At 40.3% G+C, this 25,824-nt stretch overlaps 1 protein-coding gene across 16 annotated transcripts in view; it reads left to right on the forward strand.

Moving 5' to 3' along the window:
* Positions 1–25,824, forward strand: part of ESRRG (estrogen related receptor gamma) — a 407,255-nt gene that overhangs the window by 222,401 nt on the left and 159,030 nt on the right. The window contains exon 1 of one of the 16 annotated variants that reach the window (XM_052805610.1): positions 20,172–20,382. The exons of 14 other annotated variants lie outside the window; for them this stretch is intronic. In XM_052805610.1, the coding sequence (XP_052661570.1) occupies positions 20,327–20,382 (56 nt within the window). In that variant the 5' untranslated portion in view covers positions 20,172–20,326. Of the gene's footprint in view, positions 1–20,171; positions 20,460–25,824 lie in introns of those variants that run through there. One more of the 16 variants, XM_052805621.1, reaches the window with a different exon arrangement.

Genomic DNA, 25,824 nt, shown 5'->3' on the forward strand with positions numbered 1-25,824 from the left:
AATACTTTTGGCTCTAAGGATATGCTCTGCAATTTGCTGATTAACTTAACTTGCTTCTTGTTTTGAAAACTAACTATTGCTTTAGGGATTCATGAAATGCGGAATGCACTTACCGATTCAGTGCTGCAAGCCTCACTGGTACAGAGAGCAGCCAGCGCTGATGCCAGGCGTTGGTAATGGCACACCTTTGCATGCAAACATCTACCTGCTTTGCTCCTTCTTTTCTCTTTTTGGAGGAAAAGTCCTTGGTGAGAATTAATCTTGGGATGAATAACTACCCCTCATGCTGTAAGGAGTAGGAGAGGTCCACTGTGCACCTAGTTTTAAGGCTAGAGAAGTTTTGTTGAGTTTATTTCTGTTTCCATCATCTTGGATTTTTTTGTTGCAGTTGTTCAAATCTCCAACTGGTTATTAACAAAGACCCAGGACAGAGATCAAATGATTAGTTGCAGAAAAATTTGAAGGGTGAATGTGGAAATAATGCAAGAAACGGCATCTGTAGTATTTCCTGCAATAATATTTAGTAGCTATATCTTTCTGTCTGGCTGTACTAGATCAAGTATCTGAATTCGTTCCACAAAGATGGTCTAAAAGTTCTGTAAAAATCATTATGTGGGCGATATATATACATTTCCTAGGACTTTGGATGTTTTCTGGAAGTTGCTAGTGTCTAAGCAGCTGCGCGTAACTGTACTTTAAGTATTTCCTAATGCATTTCCCAGCCATGTTGGTTATTGTTCCAGGCAGGTCAATAATAAAAGGAAAAGAATAAAAATGACCTTGCTGGAATAAAGGTTTGATAAAGGTCCTTTCTTATTTCATTAGTCTCTAGATTAGTTTTGTGCTGGTATGAGTCCATTCTAACTCTATTGAAGTAAATCCTTTCGAGTCCAGATTTAGTGATGTAACTAGTAATAAAATTTGGCCCAGTGTAGGTATAAGTATCCATCAAATAAAAAATGTGGATTCGGAACCAGTAAATTCTAATACCTGTGTCGAGATGGCATGTGGATCACTTTGCATACAGTACTAACATGGAGAATGACAGAAAAATGATGTTGAGACAGTGACTGAGATGACAGGCAGGGCAATCGCTATTTTGAAATGGTGGACAACACCTTGGGGAAAATGTAGAGATGGGGTCAAGTAGCAGAGACAAGTCATACCATGTCTCCTTCAAATATTTGGAATCTACAGTTTTACATATCCATCAGTTTTGTGATAAACTTACTTTTAATTTAAGAGTACATGTGACTTAAGGGGAAAGAGGAATACTAAAGCCAGCATAGCATCTGACCTAGGTAAGGGCTCCAAGCAATGACTGCAAGACAACCAAGTGTGATGTACAGGATGATAGCAGGGGTAGTGGTCATCGCTGAGCTGCTGAAGGCTAGGCAAGGAAAATTTATGATGCCTGGACAAGTGATAGAAACTTGAATTTTTATGCAATATTTTTTGGTTTTTTGTCTATGGGTTTAATGTTTGTATAGAATTTCTATGTTAAAACAGCAATGACTTGCTCAAAATAATTCTTTAAAATATAGCCCGTCAAAAGTTCCTGTCTTTATCCTATTTTTAAACATTTCTTCTTTTTCAGGTACTCTACATATGTATTATCTGTCTGTGTATTTCTATGCCTGTTGGCCCACTGCAGTTTTATTGTATACAAAATGTCTTGGCATGCATGGCTCTGTCTCCTGCTTACACTTTTAGCGTAGGAATAAGCAAGAATTTGTCTGACTCCATGGCCAGAATATGCTACCTTTTGTGTTGAGCAGCATCACAGGTGCTGTTTGTGCCTGGCTGTTAGTTGTCTCTCAAGATAGTCAATAAGATACAATTGAGTGTCATCGGTATGATAGCACTTCATATAATATGCTGAATTGGAATGATAATCCCTCATAGCATGGTTTGTATTTACCTGTTAGTTTGCAACGTCTCTTATGACTGCTTGAAAGAAATGGAGAAATATGAAAGGCCAGTCTCTTGAATGGCACAAAAAATAAAGATACAAAAGGCAGAATGCTTGTGTTAAGGTCATATTTAAAAACAAAGACAAAAAACCCCAAACCAAACAACACAAACCCCTTTGAAGTTAGGGAGCAATCTTCTGACGTCAGAAAACTCCAATGAGGTTTGGATGAATAGTGTGTAGGCTTTTGACCTTTTCAGTACAGTCAAATAAAGAATGTCTAGTACTTGCATTGAGTATCTTGGATCCATGGCCAAAAGGTCTTTAAAAGTTCCAGATCGGAAGGTGGAAACTCATATTTCATACTGACAGAGGACAGAAATTTGAGTTATTTTCTCTAATTGTGTGCATCTTGCCTTTGTAGTGGAAGTAACTTGAGTCCAGCTTTCAGATTCGAGCCTAGCTATTAACATGGCCTTAAAGCTGTATCGTTTGACTCAGACAAAATGCTAATATCGTAAGAGCTGCTAGAGTTTGGTATCTTTGAAAAGCTGATGCATCGCTTCTGAAATTGAGGAGTCGGAAATTGAGCCATACAATTCATGAAGACTTTGCTGTCTGCAGTGTGTACAGGGACATATGTTTCATTTTTCATTTAAAATATGTGCCTAAATGACTGCACCAGAATATTAGTATTTGTTACGTTTCTCCAGATAACAGTTACTCTGAATTAATCAAAGTGCATTCACCAGTTTTTCACAATGTTAGCAACAATCCGTTAGTTGGTGTTTGGTATTTAAGTCTCTCTTGCCAAAGTTTCGATCTCCAAGGCTGAGAAATAAATCTGTTTCTTTGAATAGCAATGAGGGAGGCTGGTAAGCATTTAAAAAAGGTCGATGGTGTTCAGCTACTAGCAGTTCTAACAAAGTTTTTATGTTTTTGAGATTTATTCTGGGAAAAAGGCTGAACTGTCTTCTAAATGGGTGTTTTTAATGCTTATAGAGAAAAGGTAGTTTAAGGTTCAGAAGCTTTCTAAAATACTTGCTCTGCATCTGCCTTTTTTGAAAGTAACCACTTTCAGTAGCTGCATCTTTTCAGAGCTAAGTGAAACTGCTTAAAATGCTTTAGTGGTGTAAGATCCCCTGATAAGCCCTTCTAACTTAGAGCTTTCAGGTGGGACCCCAGTATCTCTCAACTGCTGATGTTTGTGGCCAATATTTCTACATTAGCTTGCTGGGAACGTAGGTAACGCACATGTTAAGCATCCTTTGGCTTCTACATTTATCAGTGGAATTGCTGTACCTTGAACTACTGTACAGAGCTATAGGTAAACAGAGAAGAATGTGGTGAGAAAGTACACAGAAGAGGGATTTGTATGAGGAAAAGTTGCGTCTGCTTTGTTCAATGAACAAAAGAAAATAACACTTTGAAAGGCTGCAAGTATTAGCGCGTTATTATCACATCCTACTTTCTGCAGGCAAAAAAAAAAAAGGAAGTTTAAAGGACAAAAAGAACTTTTCCGAGAGACAGAAATCCTCTCTTTACTATCTACGTATTTAGCATAGATGATGTGGTTTGTGTGCTACAAGTACCACCGCGATTTTGTCTGTCTGGCGCGTGATGCGTTTGCCAGATTAGAAGCATTAGTGCCCTCTATTGTTCATCAGAGAACTGCAAATATTTTTACAGATTATGGCCCTTATTATCATTCTTGGTATCAAACAGATTTTAACAAAACCCACGCACATTATAAAAGCATATTTCTATAAGCTACACTGCTTCATCAAGAAGGGTACATATGTTTTTTCACTATATCAACATTCTGCTACAACTTTTTTTGCTTTATGAAATGCGATGAAATAAATTATAACTCCCATTAGGGGAAAATGTCTTGAAATACCTATAGAAACAGATATTCTTTTTGGTCACGTATTTGCTGACAAGTTCACTTCTTTCTGTGTGTAATTTTTTTAGTAGCAAAGATATTTTTAATCAAACCATTCTCAAGTGTCCAAAAGGAAAGTGTTTTGAAATAAATATTTGATCCTTTGCCTCTTTTTTTCCCCCTCAAATTCATGTTTTATTTTGAGAAATCAGACTTCTATTATTTTGATAGGCTAGCAGAAATATGAGAGTGCAACTTTTCTGAAGAACAATAGAAAAATAACATGCCCACGCTGTGGGTTGTGGGGGGTTTTTCACTACATTAAAGTGAACTGCAAGAATGACAACTTCATTCAAGCAGATCATTTGGAATTACATTAAACAGCTGCTATTAAACAGCTGACAACAAAGGAGACCATTTTGATCTCGACAGCAGAGAGATTCGAGCAGCATGCTCCCTCAGTGATGTTATGAAGAACACATTGTGCTCTTGTATACCAACACACAGTGTACTCCCCACTGTGCTTGTTGCCAAACACCGTTTTTTCAAATCACTTTGTATTCAGTCAGGGATCCGGGAAGTCCAAATCCAGCCAGACAAATGCAGAACAGCTTAGTTGAAGCAGCTTTAACAGGTGCCATCAGCACAGACTTGTCGAACCAGAGACAACGCAAACAACTATGGAATGGTGGTCAACAGGGTGTAGATTTGCCCCCTTGCACATGGTGGCACGGGGTACTAAATAGCTTTTTTTTGCCACAGGAGCTGGTTAATGGCACTTTGGTCGAGGGGAGGGGATGCAGCAAGGAAAATACATGGTAGCTCCTTACAGACGGAGTCTGCTAGACCTTTATGCTCACGTTAATTTGTTCTTCTCAGTCGTGCCAGACGCTGAGTGGACCAGAATAAAATGAGCATACCTGTAAAGGGATAAATGGAATGAACGTAGGATTGATTTAAGAGGGTGCTTCCCGTGCTTGAGATAGTTGACTGAAGGATGAGGAATAAAATAAGAGTAGAGATAATTGGATGGGTCATTGTCTTGTGCTGTCCTTGTCTTTCAGGGTACGAGAGGCATCCCTTCATTATATCATTGTAATCTGCCGTTGCTCATAATACGCCACGTGTGTTGCCCCCTAAGCTGTGTTACCCGTTCCCAGTGTGTAGTTATCCTGCACTTTTTCTGTCTTTTCAGCCGTAACCTTGACCCGCTCCGTGCTATTGACCTTCTTCTGTAGGTGTGGATTTTTTTTTCAGGTGGTAGAACACTGACAGAAAACAGGTTACAGTATTTAAAGCAATTGTATATTCTACTGTTTTCTTTAAGTGAGGACTTTGTGTAGTGGCCTCTGAATGACACAAAGGGATATAGTTGATCACAGGACTCAAATCTATTTTATTGCCTTCTAGCAAAAGAGGGAAGTTCCAGCAAATCGCTTGTCTAAATGTTCAGATTTGAATTTCAAATTGCAACATGTTTACTGTGTTGGAGAAATATGAAACTTTACTTCTCTGGGAAATTTTGCAAGGCCATAAACTAAATGTTTATGTTAGGCCCTTAGTTGTAGTTTTGTATTTGTATTTACATGAATAGTCCCTCTCACTTATGCAGAAATTATGTGAAAAAGTTGTCAGATGGGGCTCTGCCAGTCACAGAACCACCTTGCAGGCTTGTTTTAAAGAATGCATAGTATTGGTAAGGAAAAAAGTTCCAACTATGCATTAGATCATGCTTGTCTGGGCCAGAAACTGGAGACTTTGTTTTACTGTAAGAAAAATTCTACCTTTATTATTGTTGTCACACTAATGATGGGTAAAACCAGGAAGGTGGCCTGGACAGAAGTGTTAGAAATTAATTTTTTAAGGGGTGTCTATTCTCTGTTCTTTTTGCCACATAGAACAAAAAGTAGTAAATTGTGTTCACGTTGGATGTGTGCACTTCCAGTGTAGAAGTAGTTTGTTGAATTTGAGCTTAAATTGGACTGTAGTGATTATCAAGCTTGACTGTATATCATGAGTAAAAAAACCTTCGTATGGAAACTTTTGTACTTGGCTTTATGCAAAATAATTCAACCTACATCATATATTTCAAAAAGCACTAGCGCAACAAAAGAACATTAAGTGATCCAGAAACTACTACAGCCCATAGTTACCTCAGTGGTCAATTCTTCCCCTTGTTTCATCATATCTCTAAACTGCATTTGTCTAAAGAACTGTCCGGCCTGAAAACCTTTGTCATATGTGCATTTTGTGAATTCTCATCAAGTCAACCCTCTGCCTTTGCTAAGCTAGGTTCTTATGATAGTGAAGTTATTCCTCGTACTCTGCTGTTTATGGTGAAGTGACATTTCATTGTACTTGAAATGCCAGAATAAAAAGTATTTTCAAAGATGAAAACAAAACAAAACAAGACACACCCGCAACCCCCGCTGTATCACCGCTTCTAAAGCAATAGCTGCAATTGGACTTGAGCATTTAATGCTGCAGTTGCTTTTAATTGCCTGTATTGTGTCAAAGTATTGTATGTATGGGGAAGTTTCTCTCAGGTGCGACAGTGAATTAAACCAGTTTTCCAGGATATGAATGAGGCTTGCCTGTTCATTATATGTTTGTGGAATTGAGTGTTGTCCTTAAAAACAATGGGTCTTGAGTGGTAGTGGGCACACAGGTCTCTTGTGCTCAGCCTCGGGGGTGGCTGTGCCTCCTCCCTGCTCAAGACAGTGGAGGGGATGGGTGGAGTTTTGCTCTCAAGTCTTTGCAGAAAGACGGCTAGGTATTTCTGATTTAGTTTTGACTTCTGTCCTGCTGAGTTCAAGACATTTCTTTTTCTGAGCTAGATTACATTTAGTGAAACACAAGTGCGTATCGATGTGAAAAGGAAGCACTTACTAAAGTCAAGCATTAGGCATTCATGTTTACAGAGGTCTGCGTGCATGCTATGTCCAGCATCGTGCAATAGCTTGTACGCTTACTTTTAGCCAGTACGGAAAAATGCTGTAGAGATTACATAAAAACTCAGGTAATGAGCAAATAAAAGGAAAAATAATCTAGAAAGAGATGAGAGTGAGGCTGAAAAAGTCTAACTTTAGAGCAGCCTTGTTTCTTTATGTGCCCTTGTATTGGCTTAAAGTAGTTTGTCTTTAACTGATACACATTCTTCTCAACACATAGCTTAGTGTTAAGGAGCTGACACTCAATGGCAAGCCACAAGAAGGCTGAAAAGGCAATATCATGAATAGTGAACTCTCTCTTGGTTTCCTTGACACCTGCATAGTGCATACTGCCAACTATGATAAATGGAGCAGAAACATAGACACTTACTAAAAAGATGGAGCAGAAGTTAAAGGCTGGAGCGAGAGACATAGAAAGATGTATGCTTGATCTCACTTGGAAAGAGAAACAAATGGGTAGGGGAGCAAGTGAAGTTGAATGACATCTTGAAGACAGGAAAGGACTGAGGCTGAAGTGGCAGGAGGCCAGCAAGCAGAGCAGATGGGAGGTGGGACTAGTTTATTACCAAAGAGGCCATTGGATAGTAACAGTGCACATATTGCTAGAGAAACAGATGAGGTGAGCTGATCGTTTTTCTGAATTCTATCTGAATGTGCCTCCTATTCAGATTCCTCATTTCTTGAAGTTGGTATACTTTCTGGGAAACTTCCCTGGCAGATGGAAGAAAACTGTGCCATGTGACATTCAGAAAAGCAATCATCAGAAAGACAGCAGAGCAGGACAGGGGAACGGAGCTGCGTTCCAGAATATTTGAAGCTGTGTTCCAGAATATTTTCTTAAATGGGAAATATTGTGTTCATAATTCTAAACTGTTGCCCATGGAAGAGCAAAGTAACGTTAGAGAAGCATATTTTGATAAAGCTAGATTGGCTTGAACAGTTCTTTCCTTACTGTGGGAATTGGCCAAAACACACCGTGTTGTTTGGCTTGATAGTGGGGACAATTGAATTTTACACGGCCACTATTGCCTTGCAAATCCTGTGTATGTTGACAGTGAGTCTGACCTGATGCTGGGAGAAAAAAAAAACCAAACACCTGACCTTCTAAATGCCCCAAAGAGCAGAAGAAATGATGTTTTGCCTGCAGGGCACATTAATTAGTTGAACTTCTCATCTAATCCTTCTGGGCCAGCTGTGGTGCTTACTCTACTCCAGAAGGGACAGGCTTGTAGAAACTGTCATGATAGGTATCTTCAAGATGCAATACACGGGCATAAACTATGTATGCAGTCAGCAAGGTGTATTCTACAACTTCTGTCCTTGCATGTTTACAAGGGGGCAGAGGTAAGGGGTTATTTTCATTTAGATAGCTACATAAGCCTATTAGATGACCTGACTTGAGATTAAAGCAGACCTTGGACCAATCTGTGGAAAATGTTTTCCTTGGTTACTTTTCTTCTTAACTATCCAGCTACCATATCTCTCTTCCATCTGTACTAGTTGTTTTTTTAATAAATCAACAGACACAAGTAGTTCCAACAGTGTAGTAGTACGTGATATCTCACAATATCTCTAACACTACAGTCTAGAAAAATGTTTTAAAGTGTTGACATGTTAGTAGCAATTATTTAATTTTGTTCTATGTTTTCTTTTTATCATAGCAAGTTTAAGGACTAAATTTTTCTCTGCACTGCACCACATGCACATGCCTTGTGTAAATTTTGCTTGTATGTCTGCACAGTTGAGGGTAAAAGTGATCTGTCACCTTGACAGCACTTGAGGGATCTGCAATGCTTTAGGAGGTATGATACCAGGACAACTGGTAGTTTCATACCTCCTCGGCAATAAAGCCATTTTCAGTGCTAAGGATAATACAGGTTGGCTGTTCTCTTACTAGCACTTGAAGAGGGAGGCAGAATGTACTCTAACCTCTTGCTCCAACTCAGGAAAAGGCAACAACAACAGACAGCAGCTTTTGAAGCATCAGTATTAGTAAAATTAAAAACAATGGGCTGCTTTAAGGAGCTTTGTGCTTCCTTTGAATTCAAGTAAGCGTTCTGCATTCCTCACTGTCTCTGTGCTTAACTGCCTTGTTTTTTGGCAATAATAATATCATTTTATGTTAACGTGATGATATTCATGCCTGTAAATCTTCAAAACTGTGTGAGTGAGAAAAAGATAGAGAATCACTACTCATTGCAACTACCTCTGGGGAGAAATTCAGCATTTGTTCAACAGCAAAGAATAACCTTACCTGGAAGTTCAGGACAATTAAAGTATAAGCTAGCAATGTAAAATTCAGTATGCTACGTAAAATGTATATTGTGCTTTAGGATATGCTAAGTAGGACAAAAAGACAGATACCGTCCCATCTGCCTCTCCATGCTTGCTATCCCAGATTACTTCTGTATATAGAAATAAACATGTGGATAACCCCCTCCACAATGAAGTTTCCTGAACTCCAGATTGTGTGCGCAAAGCCTATTTTGTTACCCTGAGCATTTGAGAGTGAGGGAGAGGGCCAAGAAGACAAATACAACGTGTACGTATATATATATCTTTCTAGATCATGGAAAGCCAGACTAAAGCCAAAGTGTCTATAGAACTGTGTCACTGTAATTTTTTTTTCTTGCTGTTTAAAGCCCTAGCCTGTATTAAACTGGCTTAAGTCCTGTCATAACACAAGTTTGATCTGGAGGTTTCAGCTTGTGCAGGGGTTTTTTTGTGTCATTTCTAACTTTTAAATGAGCCGATATTAATTTTGAAGGAATTAGCCGGAAATTTCCTCCTACTGCAATGAAATGGCATGAGTTAGCCAGCCTAGCTGCTAAAGGTTTTCTAATGAAAACGAGGGTGATATGAAATTTCCCTGATAAAAGGATCTCTAGATTTCATCTGCTGTATTAAATACCAGCCTAAAAGGGACAGCGGGAGTCACAAATGGTTGACTAGATATTATCTACTTTTACATTCCAGGGACACTCCTTGACTTCTCTGTTAGCGTCCAAACAAAGCCTGAAAATATTGAGGGTTGGGACTATTTTCTTCCTCGAGGCTGGCAAGCTCCTTAAGAGTCTCGATTGTTTTTTGTTTGTTTTTTTTTTTTATTTTATTTTAATTATTGTAATTATTGTAACCGGTTCTTTTTTGGATACCATGCGAGGGTTTCGGTGTGGACAGGTGTTAGTGTGACTGCATTCCCCACAGGGCTTGGGGCGGCGGGGGGGTGGGGGGGGGGTACCGAGAGGTGTTGAGTGCTGAATGGTAAGCTCGTTCCTTTGTATGGCTTAGAAATCTCTGTTGTCCAGAATTGTACAGATAAGGCAGACCCATTTGCTTCATTGTCAGGCAATGTAGCTGAATAGAAATGCAAATGTGACATAAGGGGACTGCGCTGGGGAGGCGTTTGCTGTTACCTACTATAACAGTGCTCCTGGCTGTTGGAAAATTCCTGCAGAATCCAAGGGGGGTGGGGGGATTTATTTAATTTTTTTTTTATAATTAGCTACAGGTTATAGGGAAGATTCTCCAAAAGAAAATGTATCTCTCTTGCAGATGCTTTTATTTTTATGCAGTGGAACGGCTTGGTTTTAACTCCCTTATCAAGAGCTGCATGCACTGCCCAGACTAAATTGGGAGCATCTCCACACTGTTTGACAAATAGATTTTTTGTAAACTGATTTAGCCTTTTCATTGTTTGCATTTCATTATATAGCAGACTTCATGTCACAAAATCGGTATTCATTCAAAATAGAGAATTTAGAGATAGGACTGTAGCCAGATAAAAAAATATTGCACAGGTCAGGTCTATTAACCATAGAATAATAGCAAGTCAGTGATCCAAGGGGTAGTTCTTCTGCAGGGAAGGGCTAACATAACTGAGGTCAGGAGTCAGACCTCAGGACTTCAAATGTGGCTGTCACCAGATTTACAAGTAAATCTACTGGGAAAACAGGGAAAATGAAGGGACCTTGCAGGATAAGGAAAGAGAAAGGCAGCCCAGCTCTTTCATCTTAAATCTCAGGCTTCTCAGTGGATGAAGAATAAAAGTCTGATTTGCTTAAGTGCTTCACTTTATTCAGAAACTCTGAGTTGCATCTTCCAAAGCATGATTCAAGGATCTAACTCAATCAGGTTTGGAGAATTTATTTAGAAAAACAACATTAAAAGAGAACTGATTCTTGTTTTTCTGCCAAATTCATTATTGAATAAAGACTGCTAGCATTCTGAAAATATGGGTACCAAATGCAAACAGTGCTAAAGAATACAGATACGGCCTTTAATAAGACTGGAGCAGTTTATGTTAATGCCTCAGGAGCAGATAATCTGAAGTTGGAGTAAACAGGTCAGTAGGAAGACGGAGTTGCAACTTTCCCTTTTGATACTTTATTTCTAACAGCTTTTCCAATTTTTTTAAACCTATTGTTTCCCTGACAATATTAGAGAAATTCTTGCCTGTCTCTTAACAGTCACATTGTAATGGTCGCATGCAGAAATTGCTTTAGATTTTCTTATTATACCAGCTCCCTGCCATCATTCTTATGCTTATAAACTTCAGATGTTTTGAATATAGTCCTGGACGGGTTCAAGGCAGGTAACAGTAAGGGTGTTCCCTGGGAAATCAGTATTTCATTGGGTAGTAGTATTTGAACTTGTGCTCAGATAAGTTGTAACTGTATTCTTCTCGCTTATCTGCTCAATAAAGATACTATATTATGGTGCTAGTATTAGATCTGTTTTCTAGATGCTCAAAAATGGATGTGCTTTTAGGAAGTAGGTAACCAGGAATCTGTTCTACAATGCTTTATTGGGGCGGGGGAGCGCTACTCAAGTTAACATGCATTTGTCTGAGAAAGGAATGTAAAGTCTGGCTCTCAGGTGACAAGAAGTAAGCACACTGTACCTTGGTGTGCTTTCAAATCAGCTCACCTGGAAGCTCCTTAAGCAGACAAGCAAGGACTTTGGAGGGACAAAATTAATAAAGTCGCTTCTAACTAGAATGAAAGCCATTCGCTTCTGCATACGTGTGTTGGTTCAGTTTATTTTTTTACTACTTATTTTTTGTGTGTAAATATATGTAGATAACCAAGAACCTATAATATAATACATTTACCTGTGTGTTTGTGTAGGTATAGGTACACACACACACATCGACAGTAATTGAACCAAATTGTTTGTGATACAAGTGTCAGAAGTGCAGTAAGTCTAAAGGCTGTACTTTCTGGATCAATTCACACCTTGAGTGAGTGCTTTAGCAGGAAAATATTGACTGGATCTACTTAAAAGTCATACTGCTATTTTATTGCTTTATTCAGCATACTTGAATCAAATAATTACAATTCTCGCTTTTCCTTTTTTATCTGCGAAAGACAGAAATTTCTGTCATAGGCAAGTTAAGCTCAATTTCTAGAAATGTAACACCTGAAATGGAGGCAGAACTGGTGGGAGGAAAAAAAACCCTAATATGAAAACTTAGATTTGCATGTTTCTTAAAAAGGAAATTAGAATATAAATCTAAATTTGCAAGTAAATGAATTAAGCTGAAAGAGCAGAGCATATGCATAATGTTTACACCTTAACCATTATACACGGAGCTAAATCTATTGATTTGCGATTGAATAATTGAATAGGGCTAACTGTCTGGTCAATAGGAGTGAAGCTGCTATAGGACAGAAACATACGTGATAATAGAAGGCTTCAGCTGCAGAAGGATGTCATTATAATTATATTGTCTCATTTAATCACATTTACTAATACGGCCAGAAAAAAATGTTTTCATTGTAATAATGTAACACAGGCATTTTTGTTAATGTGCGATTCTTATGTATTGTACTAAAGATGTTAATATGATCCCATTAAATGTTAGCGTACAAGTCTACTAGAGATAGCAGGATTGTTGCACTTGTATTGGTGTATACTGATATATTTCTGACTGGTATTCTAGACCTTCCACCCACCACTAAGTGGGAAATGGATATAGGAGTCGTGAACAGCATCTCAGTGCACCCTGATATGTTCTGTAAAGGCTTCCTTGAAGAGCATTAGATCTTTGACTTTCAGGCGGATGGAGCTGTAGGACCCGGGAAAAGAGCAATTGGTGGTGAATTCCATGTTTCTTTGGAACTGCTGGAACCATACAGATACCCATCTGGGAGCTGTATATCCACGAAAACCTTTATTGTAAGTTTCTTCATATTAATGATTGGGGAAAAGTACAAGATGTGCTTAACGTCTTCCTGTGCTTGGTTTATATGCGTACTTGTGTGTCCAAGAAATCATTTGACCTGGAGTCTAAATATGGCCCTATACAAAATTTACAATATTAAGGGCTCAGTCAGTCAGCTGATATATGGATTTAAAAGAAGGCATGTATACAGAAAGAAAAATTAGAATTCTGTTACCACAGGGACAGATTTCAGTGGCCTTCATTATGGAAGTCTCTACCTGCTTTAGATCTGGGGTGTCTAGAGATGACTTGAGGGTAGCTAGTACCTTATAGGGAGGGAGGGAGGGAGGATTTGTTTACTCTTGAGTGTATAAACTCAACCTTTGTTACTGGTTTCTTCTGACTGTTTCAGAGCTGTTAATTTCCCATGGTGAAAGCTCTGATTCAGAAGCGCAGTCAGGTTACCCTGAGCCGAGGACATTTCACTAGTCTCTTTTGTCTCCAGTATTAATTCTGCACCAAATTATTGCTTCCCCAGTCAGTGAAATATTAGAAGATAGAGAATCTCACCTCAGTCTTGGAGAGAACAGTTACATACAGAAAATACAGTTACATACAGAAGTATTACATTGAATTCTTCCTTAATAGTTATGGATAACAAAAGTAGGACACCCATGCGGAAAGTCCCTGCTTGACAAGCAGATCGGTTTTTTGGTTTTCAGTACTTAAAATAGATGCTTTCCTGCTTGTCAGTATTTATTGTAGCTAAACTGTGAGTGTTTAATTTAGTGTTTCTTGCACCTTTAAAAAGTGCAACCCCTTTAATCTATTGTTTTAAAAAGCATGCATTAGATGTCAGACAACGTAACGACAGCATGTAGAGATAACCCTGATGTAAGTGATGGTTCCAGTCATCTAGTGTATGGATAAAAGATTTCTGAGGCTATGTTACTTGGCAGTTCAACATGATCTAGCTGTTTGTTAATCAGAGAACACGAGAAGAACAAAGGAAGGAGAACAAAAATGTTGAAAAAAGTGTTGTATAGCTAGAAGATGTACAGCGGGACGAGTAATGCAGTGGTAGGATTGGATAAAGCAGAGTCATGGAAACAATGAGCCGTAAGAGGGCAAAATTTGTTTCACTTTGTTTCATGTGACTTGAGTTTGTTGGTAAGGGGGATAACACTTTGTATTCAGTCAGAGAGCATGTTCTGTAAATCTCTTCAGTTACCCGTTCCCTGGGTGTCGCAATAGATTAAGTCGCTGTGTGATGATATGACACCGCCATCACTCGTCTTCCTGGGATATTGCTGGAGGCAACAACAAACCTGCGTCTTTGGCACATGTGAAGGAATTTAGTGCTTGAGGGGTTAAATTACACAGGCTCCCCTGTGGATCAGCTTATGCTTGGACAGTAATAATAGCAATAACATTAATAATAAAAATGCCAGAGCGAAGGGAGTGGAGGGGGAGCAGGGGGAGAAGAAGGAAGAAGAGTGATGGAAGATGGGCTGGGACAGTCGGGGCGGGGGGGGAGGCAGGCTAGAGAGAATGCGTTTTATACGGCAGGTGTACCGGCTCCATGTCAGATGTCGTCGGAGCCTCTGCGACATGCACATGCACAAATACACGTTACAAAAGCTTTGAGGATGGTTGGTGGCTCTGTGTGTGTGTGTGTGCGCACTCTCGCTTCGAGCCATGATATCCTAGGGCAATGTAACAAGCAATTCATGTCAGCTCACAGTAAAGATTATTGGTGTTTTCACTGGGGAAATATTTACGCTCCATCTTCTTCCTCTATTTTTAGCACTTTGAGCTTGCAGTCAGGTAGAAGGGCTGGTGGGGGAGTGGAAGGAGAGACCCATTGAGGGACACGTCTCATCCCTCAATTAGATGGAGCTAAACCCCTAATCTTGCTTAGGAATAGCTGCTGATACTAAGTTTTCTTCTTTCTCTTCTGGTTTAGTGGGATATTACATTTCACTGCAGTATGGGCAATAGAATGGGATGCCAACTGGAATGTTTTGGTTCTAACAGAAAGCACAAGTGCTTTTTAAGGAAGGTATTTTTACATAGGTGAGGCCTCCAAAAAAACCAAAAGGTAATGTAAGTGCAGAATAATGTGGATTTTTTTAAAATTTCTTTTTTTAATTGGTGGATAGAAAAGCCATCACAGTAAGGGACAGCAATTTATTGTATTGGGGAAGAAAAAAAAAAAAAAGAGAAATCTGAATTTGTTCTCTTTTGGATTTGTTGTTTATCATAATAATCCTTCTAGTGAAAAGGGCTAATTTACTCTTTCTATAGGAATATTTTAAGTGTGATTATCATAATATCACAGCTGCTGAAAAGGTCTAAAATAGGACATTGACCTTGAACGTGTTCCTGCGTTTAGTATGTGGTGCTTAACATTCAAGAAACAGTATAACTGCAACTCATTTATTAATGTATAATCTCAAAATGTTAACTCTTGCTCTGTAAATACATGCCACAAGGATTGTAGAAAGCTTGCAGTATCCCATGAAGCACATGTGGTATTTTATCAGTGTAAATATGTATAAGATTTTCGAGATTTCTGCTGGGAATACTCCATAACTAAAGTAAGTTTTCCCTTTGGTACTGCACTAGTTTATGATTTAATTTTTACTGACATTCCACCAGTCATATTATTAGCTTCACAAAATGAAAGTGAAATAATCCTGTATTAATTAAACAGAGCAACTGAATTCCCTCAGTCATCTTATCCTTGCCTGTCTGAGACAGTAATGCACTTCAGCTTCTCTGAAGAAACTTACACTAAAAAAAGAGCTTGGGGTAATAGTGAGATATCCATATTGAAGTGAGTGCCTGAATTATCTGTAGGGAGTAGACCTTTTTTGGTGGGTGACTGGCAACGTGCGTGCGGCTTCCTTTCTTTTTTTTTTTCCTCTTTCTTTTTGTCAGAGCCTTTGGAAAAGGTGTTTCGTCAAGAGAATAATTTTCATTTACAGCAATATGAACGGTTTCTATTCTGTACCAGTGAAGGCAGTCATTTAAATATCCATGCCCTTGAAAATAAAACGAGGAGAAAATATGGAGTATTTATTTGAGACCAGATCAATTGAATGTAGTTCAGTAACATGGTGAGGCAATTGCTGTTATTTCACAGAGACATTTTTTGTATGCTGGAACTGAGTGTCGTAGCAAAAGCTAAAAGCCTTGCTCTGTGTATTTGTGAATGCACTGTGGAAAAGTTCTTGGGAGCATTTGGAGATTGTGTTATGTGAGCTTTTTTCCCTAAAATCAAAACAAGAAGTAATTAATGCTAAATACAAATTGAAGTAGCAGATGGCTTTAAAGTAATAACCTGCTACAGTTTGTCCAACTATGTACAAACAGGTGAGCAGAATTTGGAACTTTTGTAGCGTTTGTTTTTTTAATTCATTAGCGGTACATCCAGGGATGCACCAAGTGCCTTCCAGTGAGAAGCACAAAAGGCAAAAGACCAGCAGACAGTGACAATATTGTTCTAATGTTGATCTCACTGTAGCATAGCACATCTGAGTTGTGTTTCTTTAATTAGCAACTGTGAATAAAGAGAAAAATCACATATTTGATGATACTTCGATATTTATTTCAAACTCTTAACAATATGGTATTTTCCAGCTAGACTTTGGGTAAGGTGCCATGGTGTACGGCACATTTCTGTTGAAAGTAACAGTATACTTGTTTTCAAATAAATTCTCAGCAGCTAATAGACTCTTTCATATTCTCCTTCCCAGATGGCTTGAGCTTGTTGCTCCTTTTGGTAAATACACATTTGACACAATGCACTGTGCGGCTTCTGTGAAGTGCCACTGAATCTTACTTCTTCAGTTGCCTTGAGGTAGTTGTGTTTTAAGAATCTGGCTGTTTGGATGCCTTGAAATGTCTATCGTATGTAAATGTGAAGATGCTTAAAGATGTACTGTTTGGCACATGGGAAAAATTATATGCAGAGAGAGACATGGAAATGTAGGTGCTGCTCAGTAATGCCCCTTGACTGGTAGAGGCACTCGTGATGGTTTTTTCCTTCCCCTCTCTGATTCCATTACCACTGTTTTATATAGACTCCTTGTGGTAAGATTTTGCACTGTACATTTTGAGTTACAGTTAGTGCAGACGTGTTTGCACGCATGTTCTTATTCTGTATCCCCTGATAAAATTCAGTAAACCGATACCTGTTTTGCTTTTTTTCTTTCCCCTACTACTAATTTATTTCTACAGAAAAACTTGAGAAAAGGAAGCTACGCTTAGCCCCAGTATATTTGCTGCTATGATCTCTTTCTTATCTTTTTTTTCCCTTCCCCAAACTGATCTGTAACTGTGAAAGCCAAGTTCAAGAATGTAGTTGGAATTCCAGGCCCCAGTCTGGTGGAGGTGACACTTTCAGTCCCAGGGGAAGAAGCCAACTGCTTTGTTTATCAACATGCAAAGTACAGCACTGTGTTTCTGGCTCTCCAAGAAGCAGCGCTGGCAGGGACCAGAGCCGCTTGCCTGAATGAAAGACGGTTGATAGAAAGGTAGTGATGGTTCACAGGGGGATAGGAAAAATGTATTATTTGGGGGTGTAGAGGAGGGTGGGGGACGACAAGCCAAAAAGGTAGTGGAAACTATGTGAACATGAAAAGGAGGGCTTACAGGAAGACAGACCATGACAGAAGGAAAGAGACCATCATCTTTCAGCACCTGAATATATATTTATAATCTTAGGAGATAACGAACAAAAGTAGAAAAGCTAACCTGTGCTTTGGTAAGTTTCAAAATGGATTAGCTGTCATATTTTAAGGAGGGTGTATTCCAGGGAACTTAATGTAGAAAAGTGACCTTATCAAATTACTCGTGTATAGGGATTCATTATGGGCGATTTTTAGATAAGAAAACACATACATGTGAAAAGATTTGAAGGCATTTTAGCATAAAAAATATTGAAAAACGGCAGTTTGGGGTATAAATCTATAAACAGACACTCAGAGAGACACTCAGTACAAGTATTTGTATTTTCATGTTTTGCCAATGAGCACATGTAAATCAGTTTCTGAGAACTGTATTTTGGATTTATATAGTAATACAGATACCTATACATAAAGACTTCATATTCAAGTTCTGATTTGATTTCAAAATCCACATTTATCAAATTGTTACTTAAAGAGGACGTTCTAATACAGTAACATGATTAAATGCCTCTCATTTTAAAATTTGATAAAAACTGTTTTTTTTGTCTCTGACGTTTCTACAAAGTACTTGGATTTTACTCTACATTCAGAGCTTTTTAATTCACTGCTCACAAGCGAATTTACATCTTAATTACAGATTTCACATTTAACAATATAGACAGCATAATACTACTGGTAATTAAGCTTTTATACCTGCTTTTATACAGTAGTCTGAGCTGTAGGTTTGCTGTGTGAGTTCCGATTCCTAAACTTGCATGTATTTATACCAGGTTTGTAGGAAGCAGGCCCAGTCTTCACATAAGGTTAAATACATAGCACTGGAATCTCTCTGCTGTAAACATACACAAACACATCTACTGAACTTAGATATTTTGGAATTGGGTTCTGTTGCTGTATTCATTTGGTAAAATGCTGTGAAACAGATTTGGAGAGGGCATTTGCGTTCCCTTTGTGAATGGTATTAATGCATTCTGAAGGTGTGCACTGATTTGTTTTGATCTAAGAGATTGCCATTTGCATCATGTTAGGGCTCCAGTCACAAAAGATTTTGTAAGAGTTGAGCTGAATTATAAAAAAATTATGGTCTTTCCAGTGGATTTTTTTTTTCTTGCCAGAAATAGCCTACATCTGTTTGCACTGATAGGGGCAGAAACACTTTGAACGTGGAAAATAAGTGTGCTGTCTTAGTTGTAATATTAAGTAAAAATAGTAGCTTTTGAGAGAAAAAAATGCACCCCCAATTAATTCCTGATCCTTTCAAAAATGGTGTGTGTGCGTGTGTTTTAGTGCAAACAGCGTCTCTAAATTTGAGTATGGTCATTTTCTTGGAACAAGTTTAATGAGGGATCTTTCACACGACAGAGATGAGCAACTGAGCTGGCTCTAAGCCGCGGTTTGCTGGAACTGGGCTTGGCGATGTTTATGCAGGCATACATACAGGGCTACATGTTTATTTCCTTTTTAGTTTGGTAAAATTTACTTTACAAAAACCCAACCCCCCAGACACTGTAGAGGTCTACACACACTCCCAGATTTACTAATGCAGACCTACTACAGTGCAGTCCTTATCTTGTTAAAATGAGGCAGGTTGAGTTAGTCCACTATAATCCCTCCACAGTTACAGAGGAAACCGATCAGTTCTGGAGCTTTTATTTCTCTTTACTATGTCTAAATATATACATCTAAATATTCGCACAGGGGCATACACCTTAAATATACCCGTGTTAAGGTGTAGCTAACCTGTATATGAACACATACACCTGTATATGCTCCCAGTTGCGCCCGTGGTGTTAAGGAATGGATTTGAGTGCTCGTTTTGTTAGGAATGTCCTTTTATAGTAAGTACAAGATGAGGCTTTTAATTTTTAAATAGATAATTACATATTCATAAATAAATGTTTCTATATTATGTATAATTTTGTCTATTGTACATAATAAAATCCCAGCCCGCTCCCCCCCACACGCCCCCCGCCCAGCAACTCGGATGACAATGAAAAGTTGAGTTACCCAGAAGCTTCGGCAGGCTGCACTTGGTGGTGTTATTATTATTTTTTTTTTTCCCCGGCGCCGAGCAGTTCCGAAGGTTAGGGAAGCAGCAGCGGTCAGGAGAGGACGCCGAGAGCCGAGCCCGGCCGGCCCCGGCCCCGGCCCCGACCGCCACAGCGAAACGCCGCAACCGGCAACGGCAGCGCAAACTTCCTCCTCTCCCTCTACGCGCGATCCTTCGCGCCCTTAACCGGGAGCCTGCCAAGGTACCTGCCGAACCGCGCCTGAAGTTCGAGCCGGCCTCCCGGCGACCGGGAGGGGAGGGAGGGGAGCCCCCGGCGGGCCGCCGGCGCGGACATGTCCGCCGGCTCTGCCCCAACCGCCGCCGCCGCCTCAGGCCGCTCCCCCGTCCCCACCCCTCTACCTGCCGCGCGGCCCGCGCGCCGGGCCGCCCCGGCGCCCCTGGTGCCTGATTGGCCGCCGCCCCACCAATCCGCCGTCCCCCCGGGCCGGGGGGACTGCATATGTAAAGCCCTACTTCATATTCATGAGCTCCGAGCGGGGCTTTAAGTCCTTGATTAGGCGCGCGGGCGAGCTTTTGGTCCCAACTGGCCGCGCCTGCCGCCGCCGCCGCCGCCTCGCCCGGAGAGCACTCGTGCCAAGTGCGCGGCGCTCGGCCACGGAAACTTTGATTTACCGCGGGGGCGCACGAAGAATGGTCGCCGGGCGCACATGGATTCGGTAGAACTTTGCCTGCCGGAGCCGCTCTCCCTGCACTACGAGGAAGAGTAGGTACCGCTCCCCGCCCCCACCCCACCGCCGCCGCCTGCCCCAAAACATGACAGGCGCCTAGACGCCGCTGCAGGTAACGCTGTGCCGCGGCCGCGGGCGTCAGCCGTCGCGGGCGCGTCGGGCCCGGCCCGGCCCGGCCCGGCCCGGGGCACTGCGCGGCGGCTGCGCGCCGGGGACGCGGGGCGGGGGGGGGGGGGGGGGGGGCGGGAGGTGCCCGGCAGCGGGCCGCTCCGCGCCGGGGAGGAGCGGTGCTGTCGGCGGGTGAGTGCCCGGCCGTGCTGCCTGCCCCGGCGCTCGCAGTCTGACAGGTGCGCCGGCTTCCCTGTCAGCGCCGGCTGTGAGGCAGCGGCGGCGGCGGCGGGCGGGAGGGAGCCCGCCCGCGCGCCTCTGGGGCGACGGTTGGGAGCGGCCGGCCGCCGCGCTGCCCTGAGGTAACGGCCGCCCTGCCGGGGTGCGCCGCGCCGGCCGGGCAGCCTGAGGGACCGGGGGGGCCGTTCTGTACTTTTGCGGGGGTCCGTGCCGCGCGCCGTGGCCTTCCGCGCTTGCTTTTCCCTACAAAAGGCAGCAAAATACTTTTTAACGAGCCGCAGTTCTTGGCCGGCACTTACTAGCTACCTGGCGGAGCGTCTCCGGCGACAAGCGTGGCGCCCGAACAAAACCAGGCGGTCTGGGGCTGACGAGTGGCTCCTGAACTTGGTTTCAGCCCACAGCCGGGATTAAATATTAGTATATCACGGGAGCTGTCACCGATTCATTTTTCTTTATGTCGAGCCACTTACGTAGCCGTGCCTTCGTACTACGCTGAGAGTGACGGTAACGCCGAAGGAAAAACCCAAGCTAATAGCCAGCGTCGCCCTAGACGCAGTCTGTGGAAAGGCTGTATCGCGAGGTGACAGTGTATTATAGGTGGATGCCCACTAGCTGTCCTTACTGTCTGCATATTGCATTGCTATTTGTAATTAAGCCAGAGATGAAAAGTAAAATGTGGTGATTGCACATTGGTGAAATAATACGGGAAGTAACAAATAGCCTGGCTCGCAGGAATACAGTTTGGGAAGGGGAGGCAGGGAAACCCACTGTAATGTTCTGGGATAAATGAAATAAACAGAGGTAGGATGCCCTCTCAGATATGGCTTGTAGGTCAGTGCACAGTGAGCCACTGTGTAGCGTAAGATAGCTTCGTAAATGTAAGAATGCAGTTTCCACAGCTTTTACTAACAGTAACACGTTTTTTATAAAATACATAAAAAAAGGTAAGTTGGGGGTTTTGTGGATGCTTCACCCCCCCTGCCCCCCCAGGAGCTTTCTTGAATTTACCTTCTTACAGCTAATTTGAATGATTAGTTTAGGTAAGCCTCTTGGAGTAGATGCATTTAAATGAAATCAGGGCACATGTCTTTTTGGCTCTGGTGAGAGATTCAAACTAATTTTTTTCTTTCTCTTAGGCTCAATTAAAAGTCATCTTAAAATACTCCCAATATATTGTCCGAGCATGTGGTTGAGTGGACACAGAGAAATAACTAACGTTCAGAAACATATCTGCTTCTCTATCTCAATTAATAAGCCCCAGAGTTTTACATGTTATTAATATTCATAGTAATTGTGTTTTGACTATATGTTGTCATATGCATATGCACATACAAGCATAAGGACATACAAAATAAATATAGTAGTTTCTGCAGTTCTTATGTTATGGATGAGGGCAGAGAAGATTTGAGCTAAAAATTGCCTGAACATTTTGGGAGTGCACAGACATCTGTCTGACCATCACTAGGTATGCTTTGATTTTAAGGCAGAGCACGTTAAAGAATGCAATAACTTAAAGCCAGCTGCAACCTTGGCTTTTTGCTTTTTCAGCAGTAAAAATAACACTAATAATTACTAATAGTTAATAAGCTAACAGATGCAATAAATATATCTGCTCATTTTGACATATGTGTCAGTTTAATCATTCTAAATGAATCAGTGCGTTCATAACGTGAAATCTCCTTCAACCTCTGATTAAAATGTAACGTTGACTAAAGGATTATAGAGCGGACTTAATTTTACTGACTGTTTTAACAGTTGTCACAGCTGTTGGAAGAAGGAAAGGCAATTGAAACACTCCAAAAAAAAAAAGGCGGGGGGGGGAACAACGACACACACGGGACAGGACTAGTTTAGTAAATTTAAACATGATCTCTGAATGCCAAACATAGAAAACTGAGAAGATTTGTAACTCCAGAAAGCTTCTCTGCACTATGTACGTTTGCCCTTTGATGGCTCACTGTGTTTCATTAATTTGAACCCTCAGCAGTTTCCCTACTTTCTCCATTTAAAAATGTGCAGCAGCGTTTAAACATGAAACAAATTCAGCTGTTAACAGTGTGCATAGATTTTATTCTTACAATGCAACAGATAAAATACACAGATGACAAATAAAGGTTGTGTAGCGTGGCTGTAACATTTAAAAAGTAGACATAGGCATCACATCGTGCGATTACTTCAGTGTAGTGATGGTCGGTATACACGTTTTTTATTTTCCTAACCATTCTCAGATTGCAATGTGGGAATGGTCTGTGGAGTTACTGTGCGAGTCTGGGTTATGTTTGTGTACGGATGAATGTAAGTGTGTGTATACTCACGTGCATCAGCACGTAAATACATATATTTATGTGTGAGGTGATTATATGCTAAATGTAAAAGAGTTTATGTCGGTTTCACTCTTTAAAATATTTTGGCATAGCTTCTAATTCCCGAAGAATTTATTTTAGAAGTGTCTTTCATTTGTAAAGGGAAGAAAGGGGTGGACTGAAGAATGCTTCTTTGTGAAGTGGGAAGCAGCACTTGATTACACTCCAGGGTTTCTCCAGGCTGTGGAGATCTTTAACCTCATGCATTTGTCTTATTAGATAGCTATTTACAGCTATTAAGAAATAAAGCCCAAAGTTAATATTAAGTCAAAAGTCTCCAGGCCTCCGGACACATACCCGGTGTGTAATGTGGCACGCAGCTCTATGTTGTGAAGGCAGCCCCCAAGTGTGGGTGAGTGAACAGACTCTGCTTGTGTTCTCCCCTTGGGCAGCAGGCAGGCCTTGGTCCGTTCTTCCTTCTCTGTTTCCGGTTGTAGGTCTTTGCTTTTTTGGTTTTGATAGACTGCTGGCAAGTTTATAAATCCTGCAGAAAGTATAAAGGGTTTGTGCTGAAATGCCCGGCTGACAGCTTTTCATTTACTGGGGCTTGCCCCTCTTTTAGTGATGGTTGCTCATTTTAATGTGTTTATGGTTGTGCTCTTTTATTTACTGAGCCTGGTGCGTTGCAGCGGTAATTAACCCGTGTTATTAGCAAAGCCCTTGTGGATATCCATTAATTCTCTTGAATGGCTGATAATTTTTTCTGTACTTTTTCTCCCCTATTTCTTCCTAAGGCACGCTGTCCTTTTTCTAACAGTCCTTAAGCTTTAACATTTCCTACAAATTTCTTTTTAAACCGAGGCAGGTAGAAGGGCACCATCCCCATAGTTCCATAATAAAGAATAACTATTGTCTTAACAAACTGTTTTCAAAGATGCTAATGGGAAGCAAAACAACTGGGAGAATCTGTAGGGAACAATTTATTTAATTATTATTTTTCAAAACACATGCTTAATGATAAGAAAAGAGGTAAGAATTTCCTTAGTCCTTTTTTTTTTTTTTAACTGCATTAGTTGTTGTGAATATTTTAGCGTTCATATTTTAATCAGATTTCAACTTAGTTAATAGCACTTCGGGCATTTAAAAAATATTGAGCCAGCAGAAAAATACTTGTGCTTGCACTGCTGAGAAAAGATAAGGGCCGCCTCATTAGCCAACCCTACTTTTGCAATTAATTTCAAATACATGGTGCTATTCATCAAATACAGAAGGTAACTTGTCTATGATAATATTTAACAATACTTGAAGCCTACTTTGCTTAGAGTAGCTAAGAAGTATGATATGTCTATTCTCACAGATACGTCAGTCCATATGCTATGCTGCTATTTCTGTATGTTACAGAGCAAAATTATGATAGAAAAATTATGGTATAAAAATATGAATTATTTATAAGTGACATGATTATTCATTTTACGGAATGTTTTTAAACGATTGACCCTTGACCTACAGGGAGGTTGCTTGCACCCCTGTGGAAGTGTAAGTAGGAATGAAAAAAACACTTATTTGAACCTTTCAAGGAAGTAGATCAAATAATTATTTTTTTGCCTAGGATAAGTGAAATGCATAGGATAAGTAAGAAAAAATGGGAGGAATTCTTGCTCCTAGTGAAGCTTAAAGTAGCCTCTGTCTATAAGATAAGCTTTGCTATGCATTCATCTTCATAGCAAATTCATGGAGGGAAGAAACAATAAAATGTTGATCCGTTACAAGTGCATATGAGCCTCACGCTACCAAGCTCTCTAGAGGAAATCTGTGATTATGCCGGGCCAGTTTGTTCAGTTTTTATCTCTTTTACATCCACTGGCCTTGTATTAAATTGTCATTGTCCTAAAGCACATGAGAGAGAAATGAATTGCATTTCTCGACATGCTCTGACAGTGAAATATTTAGCCTCTCTGTCTCCAATCATACTCATGTGTATGTTTGATAGTGCAGGGATGACACCAACAGTCGCTGCAGCTTGACATTCCACTTATTACATGTTCTTTTACATTTTCTGTATCCTCTTTTACTTTTAGTCTTGAGTTAGATAATCATACATGCATACATTCATATCTGTAGAAGCATGTATATGTGTGGTTTTGTTTTATATATTTGGATTTTACGTGGAAATCCTCTATGCACAGCAAATTTTGAGTTCAAATATCTATCTATGTATGTGTGCGTGTTCCAGGTATATAGTGTATTCCTTATGCAATTTGTCCAATGTACACCTGTTATTATGTGTACGCACACAGATATGTATACAGTAAGTATATGCAGAGCTATATAACTTCTCTCTATGCAGTTGCTTGTCAAAAACCTGCTGTTTGTTTTTTTTCTTATCCATGAGAAAAGACCTGGCCAGCAATGTAGATAAAATATTTGCACTTGATTTTATATCAGATTCTCTGTGTAATCTAGCATTTTCTGTATTTGTACTCACAGTTTTGCTTTTAAAAGATGCTGTATTTTTTTATAAAAATTTCCTCTTCCAAGTAATTTACATGACTAATATTTATTCATATTCCTGTAAGTTTTGGCTGTCAATCAGAGAACTGTTTTTTCAGCTACATGTGTCCTTGGACACACAGTTAAGTTTACACCTAAGGAATATGATTATTTTTAGGGGGGAAAGTCTCCTACATACGGTTTTTAATATAAATCGTGATGTCCTCAGACAAAAATATAAATATACAGTCTATTTTAGTGGTCCTTAGTCCTCACCAAAAATCTTACAGGTTTTTTTTTGTTATGGTTTGCTTGTCTAGAAGTAAATATACTGTG

The sequence above is a fragment of the Harpia harpyja genome, chromosome 13, assembly GCF_026419915.1.
Source record: "Harpia harpyja isolate bHarHar1 chromosome 13, bHarHar1 primary haplotype, whole genome shotgun sequence".
In the NCBI taxonomy this organism is placed as follows: Eukaryota; Metazoa; Chordata; class Aves; order Accipitriformes; family Accipitridae; genus Harpia; species Harpia harpyja.